Below are 19,255 nucleotides of genomic sequence, written 5' to 3'. Positions count from 1 at the left end.
TAGAGCAGACCTGGCTATCCTGTCCATCCTCCATCCCACTTCCCACTCAGCAGGGCAAGGGGTCCAGGCACGCAGCACTGCTATGGGACTCTGTGTGTGAGATTCCATGTGTGGACTCCGTGTGGGACTTAGTGAGTGAGGTTCCATGTTTGGACTCCATATGCAGGACTCCGTGTGTGTGGTTCCATGTGTGGACTCTGTGTGGGACTCTGTGCATGAGGTCCCATGTGTGGACTCCATGTACAGGATTCTGTGTGTGAGGTTTCATGTGTGGGCTCTGTGTGCAGCGCTGTATGTGTGTGAAGTTCCATGTGTGGACTCTATGTGCAGGACTCTCTGTGTGTGGGGTCCGTGTGGGACTCTGTGTGTGGGCTCCGTGTGTGGGCTCCATGTTCAGGGCTCTGTATGTGTGAGGCTCCGTGTGGGGGCTGTGTGCAGGGCTCCACGTGTGGAGGAGGCAGCCCTTCCTGAAGTGGGAGCGCTGCGCCCTGGAAGAGTGCTTTAGTGGCATCACTAAGCACTTCTCACTTTTCTTTTGTCTCAGCTGGGCTTCGGGGCTTTCCTGGGACTGACTGGCGTCAACCTAGTGGAGAACAGAAGACAAATGGTGAGAACATGAGCGTCTCTTCCGGGGGAGGGAGGGTGAAGTGGTGGTCCCTTGACCCAGGGCACTGTGACCACAGTTAGGGTCCCCACTGTGGCCAGCACCCCAGGCTCCAGAGTGCCCAGTCCTGGACCCAGGTGGCTGAGTTAACAGCCCATCCGGCTGACGAAAGAGAAAAGGTAGAATGGAAAGAGCTGGGAGACCTTGGCTCCCACAGCAGATGGCAGACAGCAGATGCTACCATGGGCACTGGCCTTAGACCCTGGCAGTTCAGAGATGGCTGCCGGGGACAGGAGCAGCCACCAGGAGCCATACGCTCACAGAGCAGTTTCTCAGGAATTTTCCTGTTAACTTGGACTTACGATTTTTTGTTTTGGAGGGCAGGTTTTGTGCTTTTGTTAAATGTATCCTTCATTGTTTTATTCTTTTTGAAGCTGTTGTGGAAGGCATTGTTTACTTGGGTGTTTTTTGTTTTTATTGATCGATCAATTGATTGATGATTGATTGGTTGATTGTGCCAGTCCTGGAGCTTGAACTCAGGGCCTAGGCTTTTCTACTCAAAGCTAGTGCTCTACCACTTGAGCCACAGCTTTAGTTTTGTGTTTTGGTGGCTAATTGGAGATAGGAATCTCCAGGCTTTTCTGCCCCAGCTGGCTTCGATGGGTGATCCTCAGTCCCAGCCTCCTGAGTAGCTAGGACTCCGGGCATGCGCCAGCCAGCTCCTGGCTTCGCAGTTACTTAGTTTTGTTCATGGGCTGTAAATTCAGCCTGTGTCATGCCACCCTGCAGCCTCGTTTGTGGTTTCCCGTGGTGTTCTTGGGATTCTGTCTACAAGGCCATGTCTTCTGCACCTACAGTTTCACCCCTTCCTGTCCAGTCTGGAGACAGAGCTCCTGTGCTTGCCTTGCAGGGGGGAGCACAGGGGCAGAGGTGATAGGAGTGGCCAGGGCAGCAGGCCAGCTCAGGATGGACACAGGGTGGCTGCCGGGTCCTCGGGTCCCCTGGTGGGCTGTGCATGTGGCCCCTGTGCAACCTCCCCCCCCAGTATCTCCCTGGGGATGTGTCTTCTAGACTAAGCTCCAAGCAAAGGTCTCAGTGTAGCACAACTCTGATATCAGCAGCTGTAACCTAGGTCGGCTACTCTGCCTGAGCCCTGGGGAAAGGTGGTGCTCTGGACTTTGCAGTGTGTCGGGTGGGGCAGGAGAGAGCTGGGCAGCTGGGCCCCCGGTCAGTGTAGTGCTGGTGAGCAGGTGTCTCTGAGCATGTGGATTTGGTAGACTGTTCAAGTTGTTTCGGAGTTGCTGAGCAGCTGAGAAATGTCAGCTAGAGAGAGCAATGTCGTCTCAGATGGCTCCAGGCACAGATGGACACTCTTCTTAATTTGTTTTTGCTTTAAAATTGCACCAGTGAAATGGACCCCAGGCCCATTAACCAGTGGGGTCCAGGTCAGCACCAGGCTGCCTGTCACTGAGCAGGTCCAGGAGTGGGGTCCAGGTCAGGGTGAGGCTGGTCTTCCATCCCCCACACCCCTCCCTTCCAGGAGCTGCTGAGGCAAATCCCAGACTCAGCACCATCTCCTGTGTGCATGTTTTGCTCTGTACACTCTGAGGGGTGGAATCTAATCATTGGGAAAGCCTCACCATTATCTCTGCCCATTATTGTGTTAGTCTCTGATGGAAGCACCGGCATTTCTCTACTGATGAATGCGTTATTGCACTCCCCACCCAAACAGAAACATGAGTCTTCCATTTTTACTAATAGCGTACAAATCTAGCTGGTCGCACAAGGCCAGGGATGGAAAAATAGATTGTGAAGTGCTGATTTCCCTGCCCACTTACACTGACTCACGCTCACACACAGACACGTCTCCCAGGACCCTGCTGGAATGTGCCATAAAATTCACTGATGCTGACTGACAGAGGCTCAGGCCTGTAACCCCAGCTACCAAGGAGGTTGAGATCTACGGGTTGTGGTTCAAAGTGAGCCTGGGCAGGAAAGTCTGTGAGATTCTAATCTCCTATTAACCACGAAAAAGCTGAAAGTGGAGCTGTGGTCCAAGTGGTTGAGCACTATCTTTGAGTAAAAAGAAGCTCAGAGACAATGCCTGGTCCCTAAGTTCAAGCTCCAGTAATTCCCTTCTGTCCCCCCTCTCCCCCAAAAGTAAAATCCACTGATGTAGGACTACCGAGACTGTCAGAAATAGCTTACAGATGAGGATCACTTCCTGCAAGGGACCAGGCATTAGATGTGGAGGCTGAGAGGCTGCTTCTCCTCTTCCTTTTAGTGCTGGAGCAGAGCGGTCTGGCTTGTCTTTTCCCCTTCTACCCAATGTTTCCACACCAGGTGATTTCCCAACCTCATGAGCAAGGTGGGGCCTCAACCTCCTATAAAGCTGGTGCCACCCAAAGGTCTTGGCCCGGTGAGGTAGGATACAGTGTTCAAGTGTGGGGGGGTCTCCTGGGATCTCAGGGGCTCAGTGCTGAGAGCACCTGCATGTCACCAGTGAGGACACTTGTCATGTCCAAGAGAAGGCTGGCACTTGAGGCGCTGCAGGTCAGTCCCACGCTCCTGAGGGGAGGGACGGGAGGTGATAGCCCACTCGCACTGTCCACAGCCCTTCTGAAGGCCAGCCGTCCCAGCAGGAGTGGGGGCACCAGAGGTGCATCAGCCTCTCAGGCTTCATCTCCCGTCCACTTCTCCAGCACCTGACCATCCCCCATGTGAGGCCTGGAGAGAAGAAAAGTGCGTAGCAACTCTGGTCCCAGGAAACCCCAGTTCCCGGGGGAGCTGAGCACAGGAGTGAGGGTCTTGGACAGTGAGGCAGGTGCACTCCACAGGGATACCAGTCCAGGGGACCCGTGCGGCATGACATTTAGAAGACCACAGCAGACTGGGCTTCACACCAGGCTGCCCCCACCAGGCTCTCTCCTTGGCGTGTCACCTTGTCCTCTTTCTACCCTCCCTGTGTGGTAGACAGCATCAAGTTTGTCACAGGTGACTGCCTCTGTGTCCGATCTGTGTGGTTGCTTTGGAAAACAAATTCTTATGGCCATGTGCCTCAGGGAGCTGTGTGCTGAGTCTTCTCTGTGGATGAGAACCCTGCTTCCCTGTTCAAGGCAGGCCCGTGCCCGGCGTCTGTCCTGATACAGGGGTGGGGTGAGCAGGCTTCCTTCATCGCTGTTCTCTCTGGAACTGTAGAGTAGACACACTTACCTGTTAGAAGGGGCTTCAAGCTCCTCCTTCCCAGTAGCACTTTCTCTTTTTCAGTGTCTCCTGGTATCTATATCTCCCTGTCTGCCTGTCTGTTCATCTCCATCTCTCTCTCTGTCTCTATGTCTCCACTCTCTGTCTCTGTGTCTCTCTCTCCCTCTCCATCTCCCTCTCTTCCTCTCTTTCTCCTTTTCTCCCTTTCTGTATATATCCAAGAATACCTGTATATCCAAGCATGAGGAATGGAAGTGGTTTATCTCATAAGGTATATTCAACACCATTGTGGAGATTTGAGGGGAGATTCATGTGAAGCTGCAGTGATGAACACGGAGATGGAGTGAGCGATCTGACTGGCCTGGGAGTTGGGGAAGTCCTGGTTGGGGTTGTCGCAGCCACCCCTGGCCATGATTCCAAGCAACAGTTTGAACATGGTCAACAGATTTCCCAGGACAAGGGGCACTGGGTACCATGGCCCTGATCTAGGGCTGCACCTGTCCCCAGGTTCTTCTGTGCTCCTGTCAGTCCCTCCCAACCTCTACCCCACATGGAGACTGGATGGCACAGGATGGCACGTTTCTCCAGGCACTGCCACATGTCTTCTAGGACTGAGCACCAAACTCACACAGCCTGGAATGGAGAGAACAGTTACAGAGAAGGAGAGGGGCATGTGTGTGGTTTCAAAGGTGCTAACACATGGGAGAATCCATGATGTTTATACAGGAATTCCTTTTCCTGTTCCTTCCTTCTCTCTTTCCCTCTGTCCCTTTCTCCTGGAGTCTGGAGGGCCAGGCTTGTTCAGGGCTGAGTCACAGGGACGGAGCTGGAGTGGTGGAGGGGTCAGAGGGCAGCGGGGAGGGGGAACCCTAGCACCAAGCTAGGACTTCTGGAAAGGTCTTCAGGTAAGGCTGAGGGTCCATACCCCTTTGTATTCTGCTTCTAGTTGGTGGCAGCCATCGTGTTCATCAGCTTTGGCGTGGTGGCTGCATTCTGCTGCGCGATAGTGGATGGAGTATTTGCTGCACGCCACATTGTGAGTACCCGGGGTTCAACATCAACATGAAAAATAGCCCTGCACTCTAATGCTCCAATGCATCAAGCTGCTCTGCCACGTGTGTTTGCCAACGCTGTTCCTTCTTTTACTGTCTTGTTCCTGTAATCCAACTCGTCTGCTACCACACACACCGGGCACAAACACCTGCACACGGCCACACCCTCCCCTATGTGACCTAACATGATATGGGACTGATGGGGTGCAGGGGTGCTGTGCCGGTATGTGTGTGTGTGTGTGTGTGTGTGTGTGTGTGTGTGTGTGTGTGTGGAGAGAGAGAGAGAGAGAGAGAGAGAGAGAGAGAGAGAGAGAGAGAGAGAGAGAGAGAGAGAGAGGGAGAGGGAGAGGGAGAGGGAGAGAGAGAGAGGGAGAGAGAGGGAGAGAGAGAGGGAGAAAGAGAGAGAGGGAGAGAGAGGGAGAGAGAGAGAGAGAGGGAGAGAGAGGGAGAGAGAGAGAGGGAGAGAAAGGGGAGAGAGAGAGAGAGAGAGAGAGAGAGAGAGAGAGAGAGAGAGAGAGAGAGAGAGAGAGCGCACATGTGTATACCTCTCCTAGACTTGCAAGTGCTGGGATGCCTGCCCTCCCTGGACAGGCATACAGACCTTGGTGGCCAGCTCCTTGCTGACAACCTGCCCTGAAGGGCACAGGCTGTTTGTGTCTTGTGCCCAATGCCATCCAACCCAGCAGAAAGCCTTTACCCTGTGTGGCCCAGGCAGTAGCAGGTGGTGCTGTCTTGCTCATTCAGGAGCAGGGTGGAAGTTGTGTCTTGGGGCCCCAGACCCCGGCCTTACCCTGGGAGGAGAATGCTGGCCTTGGGATTGGTAGCTTGTCACTAGCTGCGCGCACTTACCTGTGGGGCTCAGCCCAGCTCTGGGGCTTGTTTCAGAAGTGGTTACCTGGACCAGCCTTCCACTCCTGTTGGGTTGGCTCTCCCCTGTCAGGGGAATGCCCAGGGTTTGGACCTAGTGTGACCGAGGGCCAGCAGCAGCAGTTGCCAAAGTCAGAGGCATGGTGTCCTTGTCCATCTGTCCATCATTGTCACTTACCAAGCTTCTACCGGAGCAATAGACCTTTGGGGACAGAATATGTGGCCACCACACCTGCCCAGGACTGTGTGACCAGAGGACAGGGCCTAGATGGATCCTGGCATCCTCTGGCAGGCAGCAGCCCCGCAGGTTTGTGGCCAGGCCACAGGTGGCCACAGAAGCAGCTCACCCTTGCGGGCTGCAGGCCCCATGCAGACTTCCATGGTGGCAAAGCCTCACCACATGGCTGGTCTCCAAGAACCAAGGTAGTCCTCTCCCTGGGTGACAATGGCTGCCCATCCCAGTGTCTCCAGGCAGCATGCTGGAAAGTTGGAAGCCATCTCTCAAGTCCCCATGCTGCAGGTGCTGGCCCTAGCCTACTCCATCTTTGCATACTGCTCTCCCATCACTGCCTGCCTGCTTGCGTCTCCTCCTGCCACCCGTGGCTACAGAAGAAACACTGCTGGTAGGCTGGTTGCCTACCTGTTGCTGACCCACCCCAACCAACCACCACACCCCAGCCGGTGCCAGAGTGAGCCATGAGAGACTGCTCTCGCCACTGCCAGCATCATTGGTGGTTTTGGACTCATGTTAGGTCAGAAGTAACAGCGCTTTGAGAACAGAAGATGATGAAGCTAACACTAACAGATACTGGGGCCCCAACACATTTGCAGATCACACAGTTTTCTGGCATTTCTTACCTTCCATGCCTCTTGATGTTTTTGCCGCAGTAAGTGTAAACACCTTGTCAGTTTATTGGCTTCATGTGTCCATTGGACATGTGGCTGCCTGATGGTTGGCACTATTTACTGAGTGTTGGAGACAGGTGGATGGATAGTGGAGTTTAGGCATGTGTGGTCAAATGGTGGGTTTAGGCTCTATGGATGGATAGATGAATGCATAGGTGGATGGTGGATGATGATAGATGATGGATGTATGTATGGATGGGTGGATGGATGAATGGATGGATGGATAGATGGGTAGATGGGTGGGTGGGTGAGTTGAGGGATGGATGGATGGTTGATGGTGGATGATGATAGATGATGGATAGATAGATTATAGATGGATAATGATGGATGGATGATGGTGGATGGATGGGTGGGTAGGAGGATGGATGAATGAATGGGTAGATGGATGGATGGATGATAGATGGATGATGATGGATGGATGGATGGATGATGGTGGATGAATAGGTGGGTGGGAGGATGGATGAATGGATATGTAGATGAATGGATGGATAATGATGGATGGATGATGATGGTTGGATGGATGATGATGGATGGATGGATGGATGGGTGGATGATAGATGTTGATAGATGATGGATAGATGAATGAATGGGTGGATGGATGAATGGATGGATGGATGGGCAGATGGATGGGTGGGTGAATGGAGGGCTGGATGGATGATGGTGGATGATGATGGATGATGGATGGATATGTTATAGATGGATGATAAATGGATGAATGGCCCCTCTCTGGTGGCTTCTCTTTGGTTCCTTATTCTCTATGTGAGGGTACAACTATTCTGCCTGGCAAACTGACAGGTATTTGCCTCTGTCTTGCTCTAAGTCGATGGCAAATGTGTCTGAAATAGCCTCTGGTCTCTCCAGATTGAGAATGACCATTTTGTTCTATCTGTGTTTCTTTCTTTCTCTAGGAGCCAAGACCTCTCAGCACAGGAAGGTGCCAGTTCTATTCCAGTGGGACGGGGTACCTGTATGATGTCTATGAGACAGAGGTGAGCCTTTGCCCAGTGTGGTCCCCTGGGTTTTCTATTCCAGTCAGTGTTTGTTTCAGTGTTAGCAGATCTTCACTGCAGACGGGGGACACACACCGCTCCCCACGGTCTTCTGAGCTGGCTGTGACATTTCAATGCACTCCTATCCCCAGAATCACAGCTGCAGACTTGCTTCTTTGCTACACAATGTAGGAATTCATCTATCTAGTTTGTGTGGTCTCTCCAATTAACATTTTTACTGACTTAATTACTGCAATGGAACACTGGGATGATACATGTATACTGTCTCTTGGACAATGTACATATATACAAGCTTTCCTTGGGCCCAGCTGCAGAGGGATTTCACCTCTCCCTGGGTGAGATCAGGAATGATAAGTGCACCATGGAAGCTGACTAGGTGCAGGGCCTGGGGCCTCCCACACCACCATGGTTGGATTTGTCCATTTAACTAAACCGAGGCTCTCAAATGGAGTCCCAATGCTGGAGGGCTAGGGCTCGGAGGTACCCATTTCTGATTCCCTGTCACCAGGCCTACCGAGTTGTTAGTACTTTGTATATTCCAGAGAAAAGACCTCCATGTGTCCTGGGCTCAGGAGAGTTCTGACTCTTGCCTACCCCTGGTGGGGGGCAGCCCCAGCACCCCACTCACTGCTTTGGGGGGGCAGCAGGCCCAGGTGTGGAGGGCCTCACACTCCTGAAGAATGGGGACCAGGCTGTCACATGCCTGCCTGTACTTCTGCCCTAGGTCACCTGCTACTCCTTGAATGGCAGGTGCCAGATGAAGGTGAGGAGCAACACATGCTACTGCTGTGACCTCTACGCCTGTGGGAGGTGAGCCCACCCCAGGGGATGCTTGAGGGTGCTCGCAGGGTTTGCACACACACACACTCACATACACACACACTCACATACACACACCTCTACACCTGCGGGAAGTGAGTCCACCCCAGGGGATGCTCAAGGGTGCTCGCAGGGTTTCCACACACACACTCACACACACACACTCACATACACACACCTCTATGCCTGCGGGAAGTGAGTCTACCCCAGGGAATGTTCAAGGGTGCTTGCAGGGTCTGCACACACACACTCACACACACACACACACACACACACACACACTCACTCACTCACACACAGGCACACACAGGCACACCAGGCATCCACAGAGTGAGACCCAAACACAGCACCTGCCCTTAGCAAAGAATCTCCCCTCCAAGTCTGAACCCCGATGGTTACCATCGGATGCCTGCCCAGGAACTCTCTGTAAGTGAGAGACAGAGGCTCAGTCACCACCCAGAAGCATGTGCCACTACTATTGGGGGGGGCCTCAGGCCTGGCCTGGGCTTGGCTGGCAGGCATCAGATGGTCACTGGGGGTCCTGGCTCCCTCCCAGGGCATGAGGCACTCCCAGTATGTAACCCAGACCATCGTGGCATGCAGACATGAGTGCAAAAGACTGACTGGTCCAGGGGCGTAAATACAACAGAGGCAACTCAGCCATCTGTCCTGCCTGCCCTCCGGGGCCCAGGGGCCGCCGTCTGGCTCCCAGTGTGCGGCTCATCAGCTCCCTGAGACAAGACCCAGGGGACCCTCCCGATCAGCGGCCCTCAGTGGGTGGAGACTTGTTTGCTTGTGACACTAACCTCTTCCCCTTCCTGTCCACTGTCATCGTGGTCTTGCCAGCTGGCATGCAGTCAGTCCTGTACACCCAGCAGCCTTCTGACCAGGCTCTGATACCTGTGACTGGGCAGGTACAGTGCCCTCACACATAGGTGGTCACCTGACCACGGCTCAAATACACAAGGCAGTCATCTGACCAAGGCCCTGCCTTCTGGGTGGGATCAGTGGACCCCTGCCACTGTGATGTCACGACTTCCTCTCCCCCCTGCAGCTCTGAGCACTCACCTGCCTACTATGAGTTTGTGGGAGTGCGTGGCTGCCAGGATGTGGTCCACCTGTACCGGCTGCTCTGGGTCTCCACTGCGCTGAACATTTTGGGCCTGTGTACAGGAATCCTCACTGCTGCTGTCCTGGGGGCATTCAAGGACATGGTGAGTGGCCTTCCCCAGAGTTCCCAGCCTCCTGGCTATTTAACCAGCAAAAAGCCAGGCTGGGGATATGGCCCAAGGGGCACCAGCCCAGGAAGTACAAAGCACTGAGTTTAAACCCCAGATCAGGCAAAAAGAGAAAAGGTCAGTTGGATGATAAGCAGAGGCCAAGGCAGCTCCCCTTCCTGCCCCCCTCCCCCCCGCCCTGCAGGCAGGCCCCAGCTGGGCTGGCCAAGGAAAGTTCTCCCTTGCCTGCCCGCTGCCCCGAGGGCTTTGGCCTTGGGACGTCTACAGCTGCAGGCTGCCAATTGAGGCTGCTCTCTGCGCCAGGCAGGAGCTCTAACCTGATGGTTAGAGCTCAGTAAAGGCGGGCGCCTAGCCCAGCCTTCCTGATGAGGACACAGGACTCCCCAGTGGTGGGGCACAGGCTAGGGTACCACCACGGGTGAGCTTTAGGCCTCAGCTCTGACTCATGCTTCCCTGCTGCCCTGCAGGTCCCTCTGTCCCAGCTGGCATACGGCCCGTCCCCCCCACCTCAGATCCTCTACAACCCTGCCCAGCAGATCCTAACCTATACTGGCTTCTGCCCGCCACCTTCCACTGTGCCAACCTGCTCCTCCTACCCTCTGCCTCTGCAGGTAGGTGTGTCAGAGGCTGAGAAGGCAGTGGCCAAGGCATCAGCAGCGGGGCAGGGGTGGGGCTTCAGTGGAGTGGGGAGGGCTATGCACATAGTTCTTCTGGCTGGGCCAGGTATGTGGGTGGGGAGGGTTGGGGCCATGGGCATTCTGCCATGCTGAGACTACCCACCACTCAGGGACCCGCAGTCTCAGGACTGCACTTCTAGCCACCAACTGGCTCACAGTTCTGGCCCATGGGACTGAGGGTGCCACCAGCTGCCAGGTGCTGGACACCGTGAGCACACAAGGTCTAGGTGCTGGACACTGTGAGTACAGACAGTCTAGGTGTGTTTGCCTCATTCACCCAAATTTACAAGTAAAGATGAAGACTTCATAGGGTTCATCCAAACACTGCTGCTAGCCCTAGAGGCCATACTGGAGGAAGGTCATGGGTGTGCATGCTTTCCTACAGGGTCTGCACTCTTTCCATTTCCATTCCTGGCTTTGATACTTCCAGGGCCAGGATGCTCTGGATGATGGGGGTGTGGGGACACTGATTGTCCAGTGGTGCTCTGTGTGTGTGTGTGTGTGTGTGTGTGTGTGTGTGTGTGTGTGTGTGTGTGTGTGTGTGTGTGGTTGTCCAGGGGTGCTGTGTGGGGGTAGGCCCTGATTGTCCAGTGGTGCTGTGTGTGTGTGGGGATAGGTCCTGATTGTCCAGTGGTACTGTAGGGGGTTAGGTCCTGATTTTCCAATGGTGCTATAGAGGGCTAGGCCCTGATTGTCCAGTGGTGCTGTGTGGGGTAGGCTCTGATTGTCCAGTGGTGCTGTGGGGCAGGGGTAGGCTCTCATTGTCCAGTGGTGCTGTACGTGGGGTAGGTCCTGAGTGTCCAGTGGTGCTGTGTGTGTGGGGGGGGTAGGCCGCAATTGCCCGGTGGTACCTATTGACTGTAGATCTCAGTACAGTGAATACTTGGGGCTGCCTCACGCTGGAAGCTTACATCTGGGCTCTGCTGGGTGTTGAACTGGTCTTGCCCTCTGCCCACCCCTGCTGGGATCCCCAGTTGTGACAGCCATCATCATCTGCACACGTAACTCAGCATCCTATCGAGGGCAGGGTAAAAGACCTGATGGCATCCTGAGGCTTTCTCTCCATCTGCACAGCACGTCTGATGGTGACTTCTCCCAACTCTGCCAACAGAGCGTCAACGAGTTGCTCAAAGCCTAGAGCCCAGTAAAGTGTAGTGAGGGGCCCCAGGTCCAAATGTGTTTCTGTGCCTCTGTGGGTAGGGGTGGGCTGGATGGAGGCCTGGGGTCCTCAGATGTTTAGGGCACTGTGGGAAGCCCCATGAGCTATGCCAATGGGAGGGAGGTCTCAGGAAGGGAACATGACTATTGGGGGAAGAGGGGAGCAATGAGCCCTGGCTGTCCAGGGGGGAGGGGCCTCACAGACCATCTGAGGGTCTGACACAGAGTAGGTGAGGACCATGCCCAAGAGTTGTGTGAGCACCATAGCTCCACACCCACACCGGGGTGAACTGCACAGATACCACGAACAGGAGCCCACATCTTCTACTCATGCTGGGCAGAGCTCACTCACCAAGCACATGCTTCCACACGTCTGTTCCCACCCAACACGGGGTACACATTCTGTGGGGTGCAGGCCCTTAGGGTCTGGGGCCTGCCCTGCTCCGCGGTGCTCCCTCCCATGTGCTCCCTCCTCGCTGCCTTCGGGACCGCGTGTCTGGCAGTGGAAGCTCCCTCCTAAGGAGCAGTCGGGTGCACCCTTCAGAGTACTGGCACTCCACCCCAGTGTGTGTGGGGTGTAGATGCATGGACAATTAGATCTGGGGTACCAGGCACATTGGATTAGGCTTCGTGTAATTATTAATAAGAACATCAGCAGAGATGCTTGCTTCCACTAACCCAGAGATGGAAAGGAAGTCTTTTCAATGATTTGTTGAAGCCATTAGCAGCCTTAAATGCTCCCTGGATGGCAGGATATGGGTGGCCACGGGAATTGCTTTGAGCAGTTAGAAGGAAAAGCTTAAAGGGCCAGTCCTGTCTCCAGTAGCTTGCCTGACGTAATGCTGTAGATGTCAGTGAGTCTTGCTGCTGGAGGATTCCTGTCCGTTCCCCTGCCAGCGTGCTCTGTGGGCAGGGCCCTCCCATTCAGTCTTGTCCACTGGTGATTGTCAGGGTTTATTGTGTGGCTCCTCATGGATTTCTCCAGGATTCCCGGTAGTGGTTTACCATGTGGTTCTGGAGGGTTCACCTGTGGCCCCTAGTGGCCTACTCCAAGATTCTTAGTGTTTAACCTGATGGTTCATGAGGGTTTGCTCCATGGTACATGGTGGTTAACTGGCGCATGGTAGGTTGCCTTGATGCTTGGGGACCTGCGATGTGGTCCATAGGGTTAATTCTGTGGCTCATGGTGGTTTCTCGGTGGCTTATGGTGTTTACAGAAAGGTGTGCTCTAAGGTTTTTGGTGGTTTATTCTGTGGTTCCTGGTGATTTAATCCTATGGTTTTTGGTGGTTAATTCCATAGCTCATGAAGGGTTACCCGTGACTCGTGTGGTTTGCTCTACAGCTCATGGGTGATAGTTTACTCCATGGTGGTTAACTCCATGGTTATGATCATTAACTCTGTGGCACATGGTGATTTGCTCTGTGGTTCCTGGGGTTTTGGAGAGTTTACTCTGAGGCTGCGTGTTTACTCATTTTCAGTGAAGAACAGAGTGGATGGTGAGGGGAGGGCAGGTCTTCCTAGCAAAGCTCAGAGAATGTTCTTGAAAGACTCATATGTCCACCATAGTCAGGAGGTGCATGGGTTTTGTGGGGAGAGAAGCAGAGACAAACAGGTTGAGAGAGAGAGAAGAGGCAGAGCCCAGCTGCTGCACCGAGTGGCAATAATCCTGAGCAAGGGTGATGTCCTCCGCTCCAGCTGCCCTTGTGAGCAAACTGCTTTCAGAATGGAGGTCCCTGCTTCCTGTAGGGAGAGGTCTCTAGGAAGGTGTGGACACTTAGGGGGCTGTTCTAGAACCCCAAGTCCAGATGGCACCACATTTGACAGTATACCTGGGAGTTCTGTTTAGAAGCTGAATTCGGTGTTATGTTATAGGAGGCTTTATTTAGTTAGCTAGTTATTCATCACCTATTTGTTTTATTATTTTAGATTGATTTTAAATGATTGACTCTTAACTACAGAGGCAGTTTATCTTCCCTGTGAGGCAGGGCAGACTGAAGACCAGGGAAAAGGTGATGTTTTGGCTCAAATCTGAGGTGTCTCCAGGCAGAACTCCTCCCCACCTTGGGGGCCTCAGACTCTCCCCAGGCCTGTAATTGACTGGATAAGGTCCACTCATGGAAGAGACAGTGGCCAGTTTTAAATGGGCAAATGTCTGGTCAGCCATCACAGAATTAACCATCACACTTGTCTGGAAGTGGTTTCCCTTGAAACTTGAAGGATTGGGTGAGCACAAAAGGCCTGGCTTCTGGCGACCTCTGACCTTCCCTGACAGAAGGTGGGCAGTGTTCCAAGGCTGCAGGGATGTGGGGAGTGAGCAGCCTGAGGAGCTCTCTGGAGGAGCTGTGGTGTTCCTCCTCCAGGGTCTCCCGCTCACTGGACGAGCATGCCAGCAAGGCCTCCATGGGGTCAGCAGGGCGAGCTTGGCCTGGGCAAATGGGCTCCCTGGGACTCAGGGAGGGCGTCAGGCTGAGGCCAGCCTGTGGTCTGGCCGGTGTGCAGACAGTGCCCCAGCTAAGGACGCCTCTGTTTAATTGCAGCCCTCCGGCGCCCTGCCTGCCTCAGCCTCTGCCGGCCTCTCCTTGCCAGAGGATGTGTGGCCTCCGGGCCAAGGGCAGCCTCCCCACGCCCCGCCGCTCTGCACACCAGCCTGCTTCCTCCCAGGGGAGAAACCACCCCCCTACGCACCCTGACAGCAGTGGGAGAGGGAAGTCACTTGGTTTGCCAATATTAATTAATACTAATGAACAAAAAGAAAGAAGTCACCTCCAGCAGTCCTGCTTCTGCAGTCAGCCTCCTAGAGAAGCCAGAGAGCCCTCCGCAGAACCCTCCTTCTGTCCCTCGTGGGCACCTGGCAGGGCCAGCCATCCCTGAGCCCAGCCAGGCCCTGCTCTCCTCTGCATGTCCCAGTGTGACAGTCCTGCCTCGCAGTCATCACACCCACTTCATTCCTGCTGTCCCCTACCGGTGAGCAGTCATTAGGGTCTGGAGGAAATGCAGCTCAGCATCTCCCAGCACGAGGATCATTCTTTAAGGAAGAAAGTTGCAAGTGTATATATTCATATGTCTCCAAGAAGAGGCAGAACCTCTCACTTGATGCCCAGTCTTCCTGATATTTATCTGAATGAAAGCAAGCTTTGGTTAAAGTCTCTTCTAAAGACACAGGAGCTCTAGTGATGGCTACTTGTGGGACAGACTATACCTAGCTGGCCAGAGGCCCCCGTGCCTGAGTTGTGATGTGCCTATTAAGTCTGCTCTTCTGTTGTTCTTCCTGATGCTCACCGGTGGCCCTGTGGCCTGGAAGCTTCCTCTCGACAAGGAGGTTTCCTGGGCATCCCATTCTGCTCTGAGCAGTGTGGGGGCGACCTGCTGGGTTGCACACTGAGAGCTCCCCATGCCCCACCTCTGCACACACCTGGAGAGATAGGCGGGAAGCAATCGCTCAGAGCCTGGCAGGGGGCCAGAGAAGGGCATGGGAGGCCCCCCAACTGCCAAGGACAGATCCCAGAGACCCAGGGCCCTCCCCAGCTCTGTGGCTGGGAGGAGAGGAGGAGAGGAGAGCCACAGGCAGTCCACAGTGTCCTTACCCCTTACCCCAGCTTGCCTCCTCTACCCTCACTGTCATTGAGAACTGCAGAGCAGCTCTGGCCCTCACAGCTCTCATTTTGGTGTCTTTCTATAATAAAGGTGTCCGCTTTCCTGATGACCTTCCTGTGGTAAGCCTCTTCCTTGGCCCAGCTATGGCTCGGGTCTGAAAGAAGCCCTGGGCCATTGGGCACCCAGCCTATGCCCCTCTGGCTATGGCTGCCCCAGAGTAGCCCCCAGCTCTGAGTACAGCAGGTTTCCCACAAAGGCCCACAGAGCACAACTGTGCTGGATGACAGCAGGCCAGCACAAGAGATGTGTGTGCGGCATCCCCGGGCTGTCTGCTGGTACTGGAGGGCTGTGAACTGTTGCCATTTCTATCATAATAGCCTCTTGAGACTCTTTCCTGAGAGAGGATCTTTGCTTCTCCTTAGCCCCGTGAAGCCTGGTCCCTTTTGGCCCCTGGAAGCCTAGTCCTGCCCACCATGACCTCTGGAAACCTGCCTTCCCCATGATAGCAGGGATCTCGCCTTCCATATGACCTTGGGGAACTGGCCCGGCCTCCCACGACCTTGGGGAACTGACCCTGGCCAACTCTTTTATCCACCATGGTCGTGGACACTGAAATCAGTGGCACTTGGGAAAGGCTGTCTCTCTGATCTGCCACAGCATGGTCCTGGGGGCCTGCCACCCCAGAGCTCCCCAATCCTCATTCCCGTCCTCAGGATAAGGACCCACACACCCCTTCCTAGTGCTAAGTGCCCACTCCCTGCCCACATCTGATCCTTGCAACCCAGCCCCCAGTGATCATGGGGAGCTGGGGGTGAGCTGGGGATGGGCTGGCACTGGCTGAAGCCTCTGTGGGTCTTTGAACCTTGGCCCCTGGTGATCACAGGGACCTGGGGGTGAGCTTGGGGTGAGATGGGGTGAGCTGGGGCACTGGCTGGGGCTTCTGTGGGTCACCCACCATGGTTCCATCATGCGAAAGTTTTTCATAATGGAGACCTGGTTTGACTTCATATGAAGCAGCAATGTATCCAAACAGTCCGAGTCTTGACTGTGTTTCCCCAGACGAAGCATGCTGTGTCCGCAGTGTGTATGTGTGTGTGAATGACTGGGCCTCCCGGAGGCTCTGGGAAAGGGAGGCCAGCCTCCCCATCCCCTTTCAGCAAGGCCGTGTCCTCAGCCCCTTCAGAGGCCACCTTGGCAATAGTCAGGGCAAAGCTGACCCCAGGATTCTGTCTGGACTGGAGGGCTTAGGATCTGCTGGTCAGAGGTCATTCAGAGCTAGCCCCAGAGAGAGGGGCTTGTGTCCCCACCAGTATCACCAGGGGGCTCTTGCAGAAGACACGGCATGGACTGGGCCACACGTGACAGTCAACTCACCATGAGCAGAGGCCTCCTGGTCTTCACCTTGTCAGGTGGGAATGTAGGCACTGGCAGAGCTGGCACAGGCCAGCTTCCCCCAGGATGGAGCATACGGTGTCTCCGTGAGCGTAAAGACCAGTGAGTGTGGTAAGCAGCAAAAAGCAAGGGTTCCGGAGGTGGCGGCAGGATGCGGGGTTTCCAGAGCCGCCACCACCACTGCTGCAGGCAGGGCCCTCATGCCGCCTCCCAGCTGGCTTTCAGGTCTTGGTGCTGTGGCCTGCACTTGGTCTTCTAGGCCCCAGGGTCTCTTCAAGCAACGAAGCTAATTGTAGGGTGCAAAGCTTCTGCCTCGGGGAGCCATGGTCTCCCAGTCCTCAGGGAGCAGCTTCACACTCCTGGTGCTGATTGGGGTTGGAGACATGTGCAGGGGGAGTGGGAGTCCCAGCTCCCCCGAGATGTCCTGTCACCATACTCTACTCTAATGCATGTCCCCCTGGCACGGGCTTAGAGGCCTGCCTGGAGCCAAGAGCCATTAGGAAATCTTACATTCCAAGGTCAACGATTGCGTTTATACCCCCAAGAATGTCTTCCTCTCACCACAGCCACCAGGAATGCAGGCAACTCCGCCACGGCCTGGCGGTGGCCCCAGCGTCCCGTCCCCGGAGGTAGACAGTCCCTTCGCGTGGACAGCCATGTGACTGGAGTATTGGTGGCCTTCATGGCCTGGCCTGTGGCTCTCATAGGGTGCCTATGTGGGGTCTTGGGGGGGCCTGGACCCCACTCCTCACAGGAACAGATTCCCAGCTCCAGACCTTTAGGGGGTTCTCAGGGATAGCCTGAGGTCAGGTACCCCGGTGCAGGCCGGTGTCTAGCTTGACACCATCCTGCCAGGTGGGCACTGGGGAGCTGAGGAACAGAAGGCCCGGCTCCCTCCATTCCATTCTGAAGGTGTCATATCCCACTAGTGCCTCCTGTGTGGCAGGGACAGGATGGCCAAGAGGACAGACTCCACCTGCTGGGGAGGGGCGGGCTGCACAGGCCAGGGTGCTGTAGGCAGTGATAACGTGGTGGCCAAGGCTGTCAGACGAGGCTCTGGTTAGCTGTTGGCCCTGGTCAGAAGGAGGCTCTGGTCAGAGGGAGGCTCTGGTCAGGTGGAGGCTCTGATCAGGTGGAGGCTCTGGTCAGAGGGAGGCTCTGGTCAGGTAGAGGCTGCTGGTTGACAGAAGTCAGTAGAGCCTGTGGTCAGAGGAAGCTGCTGAGCTGCAAGCTTGGGTCTAGTTATCTCTGCTCAGATGACAGCTTCCAGTGCAGCTTTGGGCTGACCTGGCCCAACCTCGATGACGGAGGCCTAGGCCACACACGCACCTCAGGTGGCTCAAGTCGCAGGCTGGTCAAGGTGGTGGCATAAGAGCCCTAAGTCCATTCCTCACCTCACTGCACACGTCCTGTCAATGCACATGTGCTGTTGGTGCACACGTGCTGTCAGTGCACATGGCCTGGTCACTGTACACATCCTGTCAGTGCACACATCTGGTCAGTGTACTTGTCCGATCAGTGTACTCATCCTGACACTGCGCAGGTCCTGTCAGTGTACATGTCCTGTCACTGTGCAAGTCCTGTCAGTGCACATATCCTGTCAGTGCACATGTGCTGTCAGTGCACACATCCTGTCAGTGCTGTCGGTGCACATGTCTTGACAGTGTGCACAGCCTGTCAGTACACATGCGCTTTCACTGAACACGTCCTGTTGGTACACACGTGCTGTCAGTGCACATGTGCTGTCACTGTACACATCCTGTCACTTCACACATCCTGTCAGTGCGCACGTGCTATCAGTGCACATGTGCTGTCAGTGCTTACTCTCAGGTTCAATGCCCCACTTGGAAGAAGTCACTTTGCCCCTGATGCTGACTTGAAGGGCCTGTTCTCTTCCTGGCTTCCCATGAGGTTGGGTGCTAGTCATTTTCTCCAATGGTGGCCAACCCTTCTCTTACTATGTGTTGCTCCATTTCTGAATATGTCAGCTTTCTCCGTTAGACTGACTATTGTGTGTGGCAGGTTGTTTCTGCCTGTGTGCTCTGTGAGTAGCTCATTGCACACATGGCTGTGCATGGCCGTGTTATGCTGTGGGCTGCTCAGGAGATGCAGTTTCTGAGGTTGTGCTCTTCAGCCTCAGTAGACTCATTAGTTGCTTCTTATAAAGGTGACTGACTTCTGCCACTGTAGCTCTGATTTACTGAACACGGCATTCTCAGTCTCAGCCCCTGACCCCTCTAGTGTGTGTGTACGTCTTACATGCTGCAGTCTCTACTTCCACTCGCAAACCAGGCCCAGTCCCAGTGGACACAGCCTTTCATCTCTGCAGGGCCTGCTTGGGTCCTGTCTGCTTCTTTGTTGGGTGACCACTGTGCACCATGAATTTGCAGAGACATGGGAGAGCCCATCTGGACAGGGACTCTGTATTCCTGGGTGACTCCCACGTCTTTTAGTTGGGGATTACAGCCTACCTTTACAAGTACAGGCTCACTCCATACCGTGGTGTAATGGGAGACAGAATTACATTATGTTTTGCTTTAAGTCAGTAGTTTGAAAATGCTTTGCTCTTAGGCACATCTGGCCCTGAGACATTTTCCTGTCAACGTGTGTGTGTTGGCAAGGGGGTCACGTGCCTGTGGGGAAAACGGGGTGCTGCTAAAGGTCATGCACAAAGCAAGCCTCAAAAAATAGCCATCAGGGAAATGCTAAAGGTCATGCATAAAGCAAGCTTC

At 54.7% G+C, this 19,255-nt stretch overlaps 1 protein-coding gene across 6 annotated transcripts in view; it reads left to right on the top strand.

Annotated features, from left to right (window-relative positions):
- Positions 1 to 19,255, top strand: part of LOC138813949 (transmembrane protein 255B-like) — a 31,975-nt gene that overhangs the window by 7,977 nt on the left and 4,743 nt on the right. For 4 of the 6 annotated variants that reach the window (XM_070002559.1, XM_070002558.1, XM_070002562.1 and 1 more), the window contains exons 3-8: positions 545 to 607; positions 4,755 to 4,844; positions 7,542 to 7,622; positions 8,368 to 8,453; positions 9,517 to 9,676; positions 10,168 to 10,311. In XM_070002559.1, the coding sequence (XP_069858660.1) occupies positions 545 to 607; positions 4,755 to 4,844; positions 7,542 to 7,622; positions 8,368 to 8,453; positions 9,517 to 9,676; positions 10,168 to 10,311 (624 nt within the window). Of the gene's footprint in view, positions 1 to 544; positions 608 to 4,754; positions 4,845 to 7,541; positions 7,623 to 8,367; positions 8,454 to 9,516; positions 9,677 to 10,167; positions 10,312 to 14,074; positions 15,232 to 19,255 lie in introns of those variants that run through there. The other 2 variants (XM_070002557.1, XM_070002561.1) reach the window with 2 other exon arrangements.

The sequence above is a fragment of the Dipodomys merriami genome, unplaced genomic scaffold (assembly GCF_024711535.1).
Source record: "Dipodomys merriami isolate MVZ:Mamm:240054 unplaced genomic scaffold, mDipMer1.0.p SCAF_6, whole genome shotgun sequence".
NCBI classification, from domain to species: Eukaryota; Metazoa; Chordata; class Mammalia; order Rodentia; family Heteromyidae; genus Dipodomys; species Dipodomys merriami.
The sequence above is the reverse complement of the archived record's forward strand: the minus strand, read 5'-3'. Positions and strand labels throughout refer to the sequence as shown.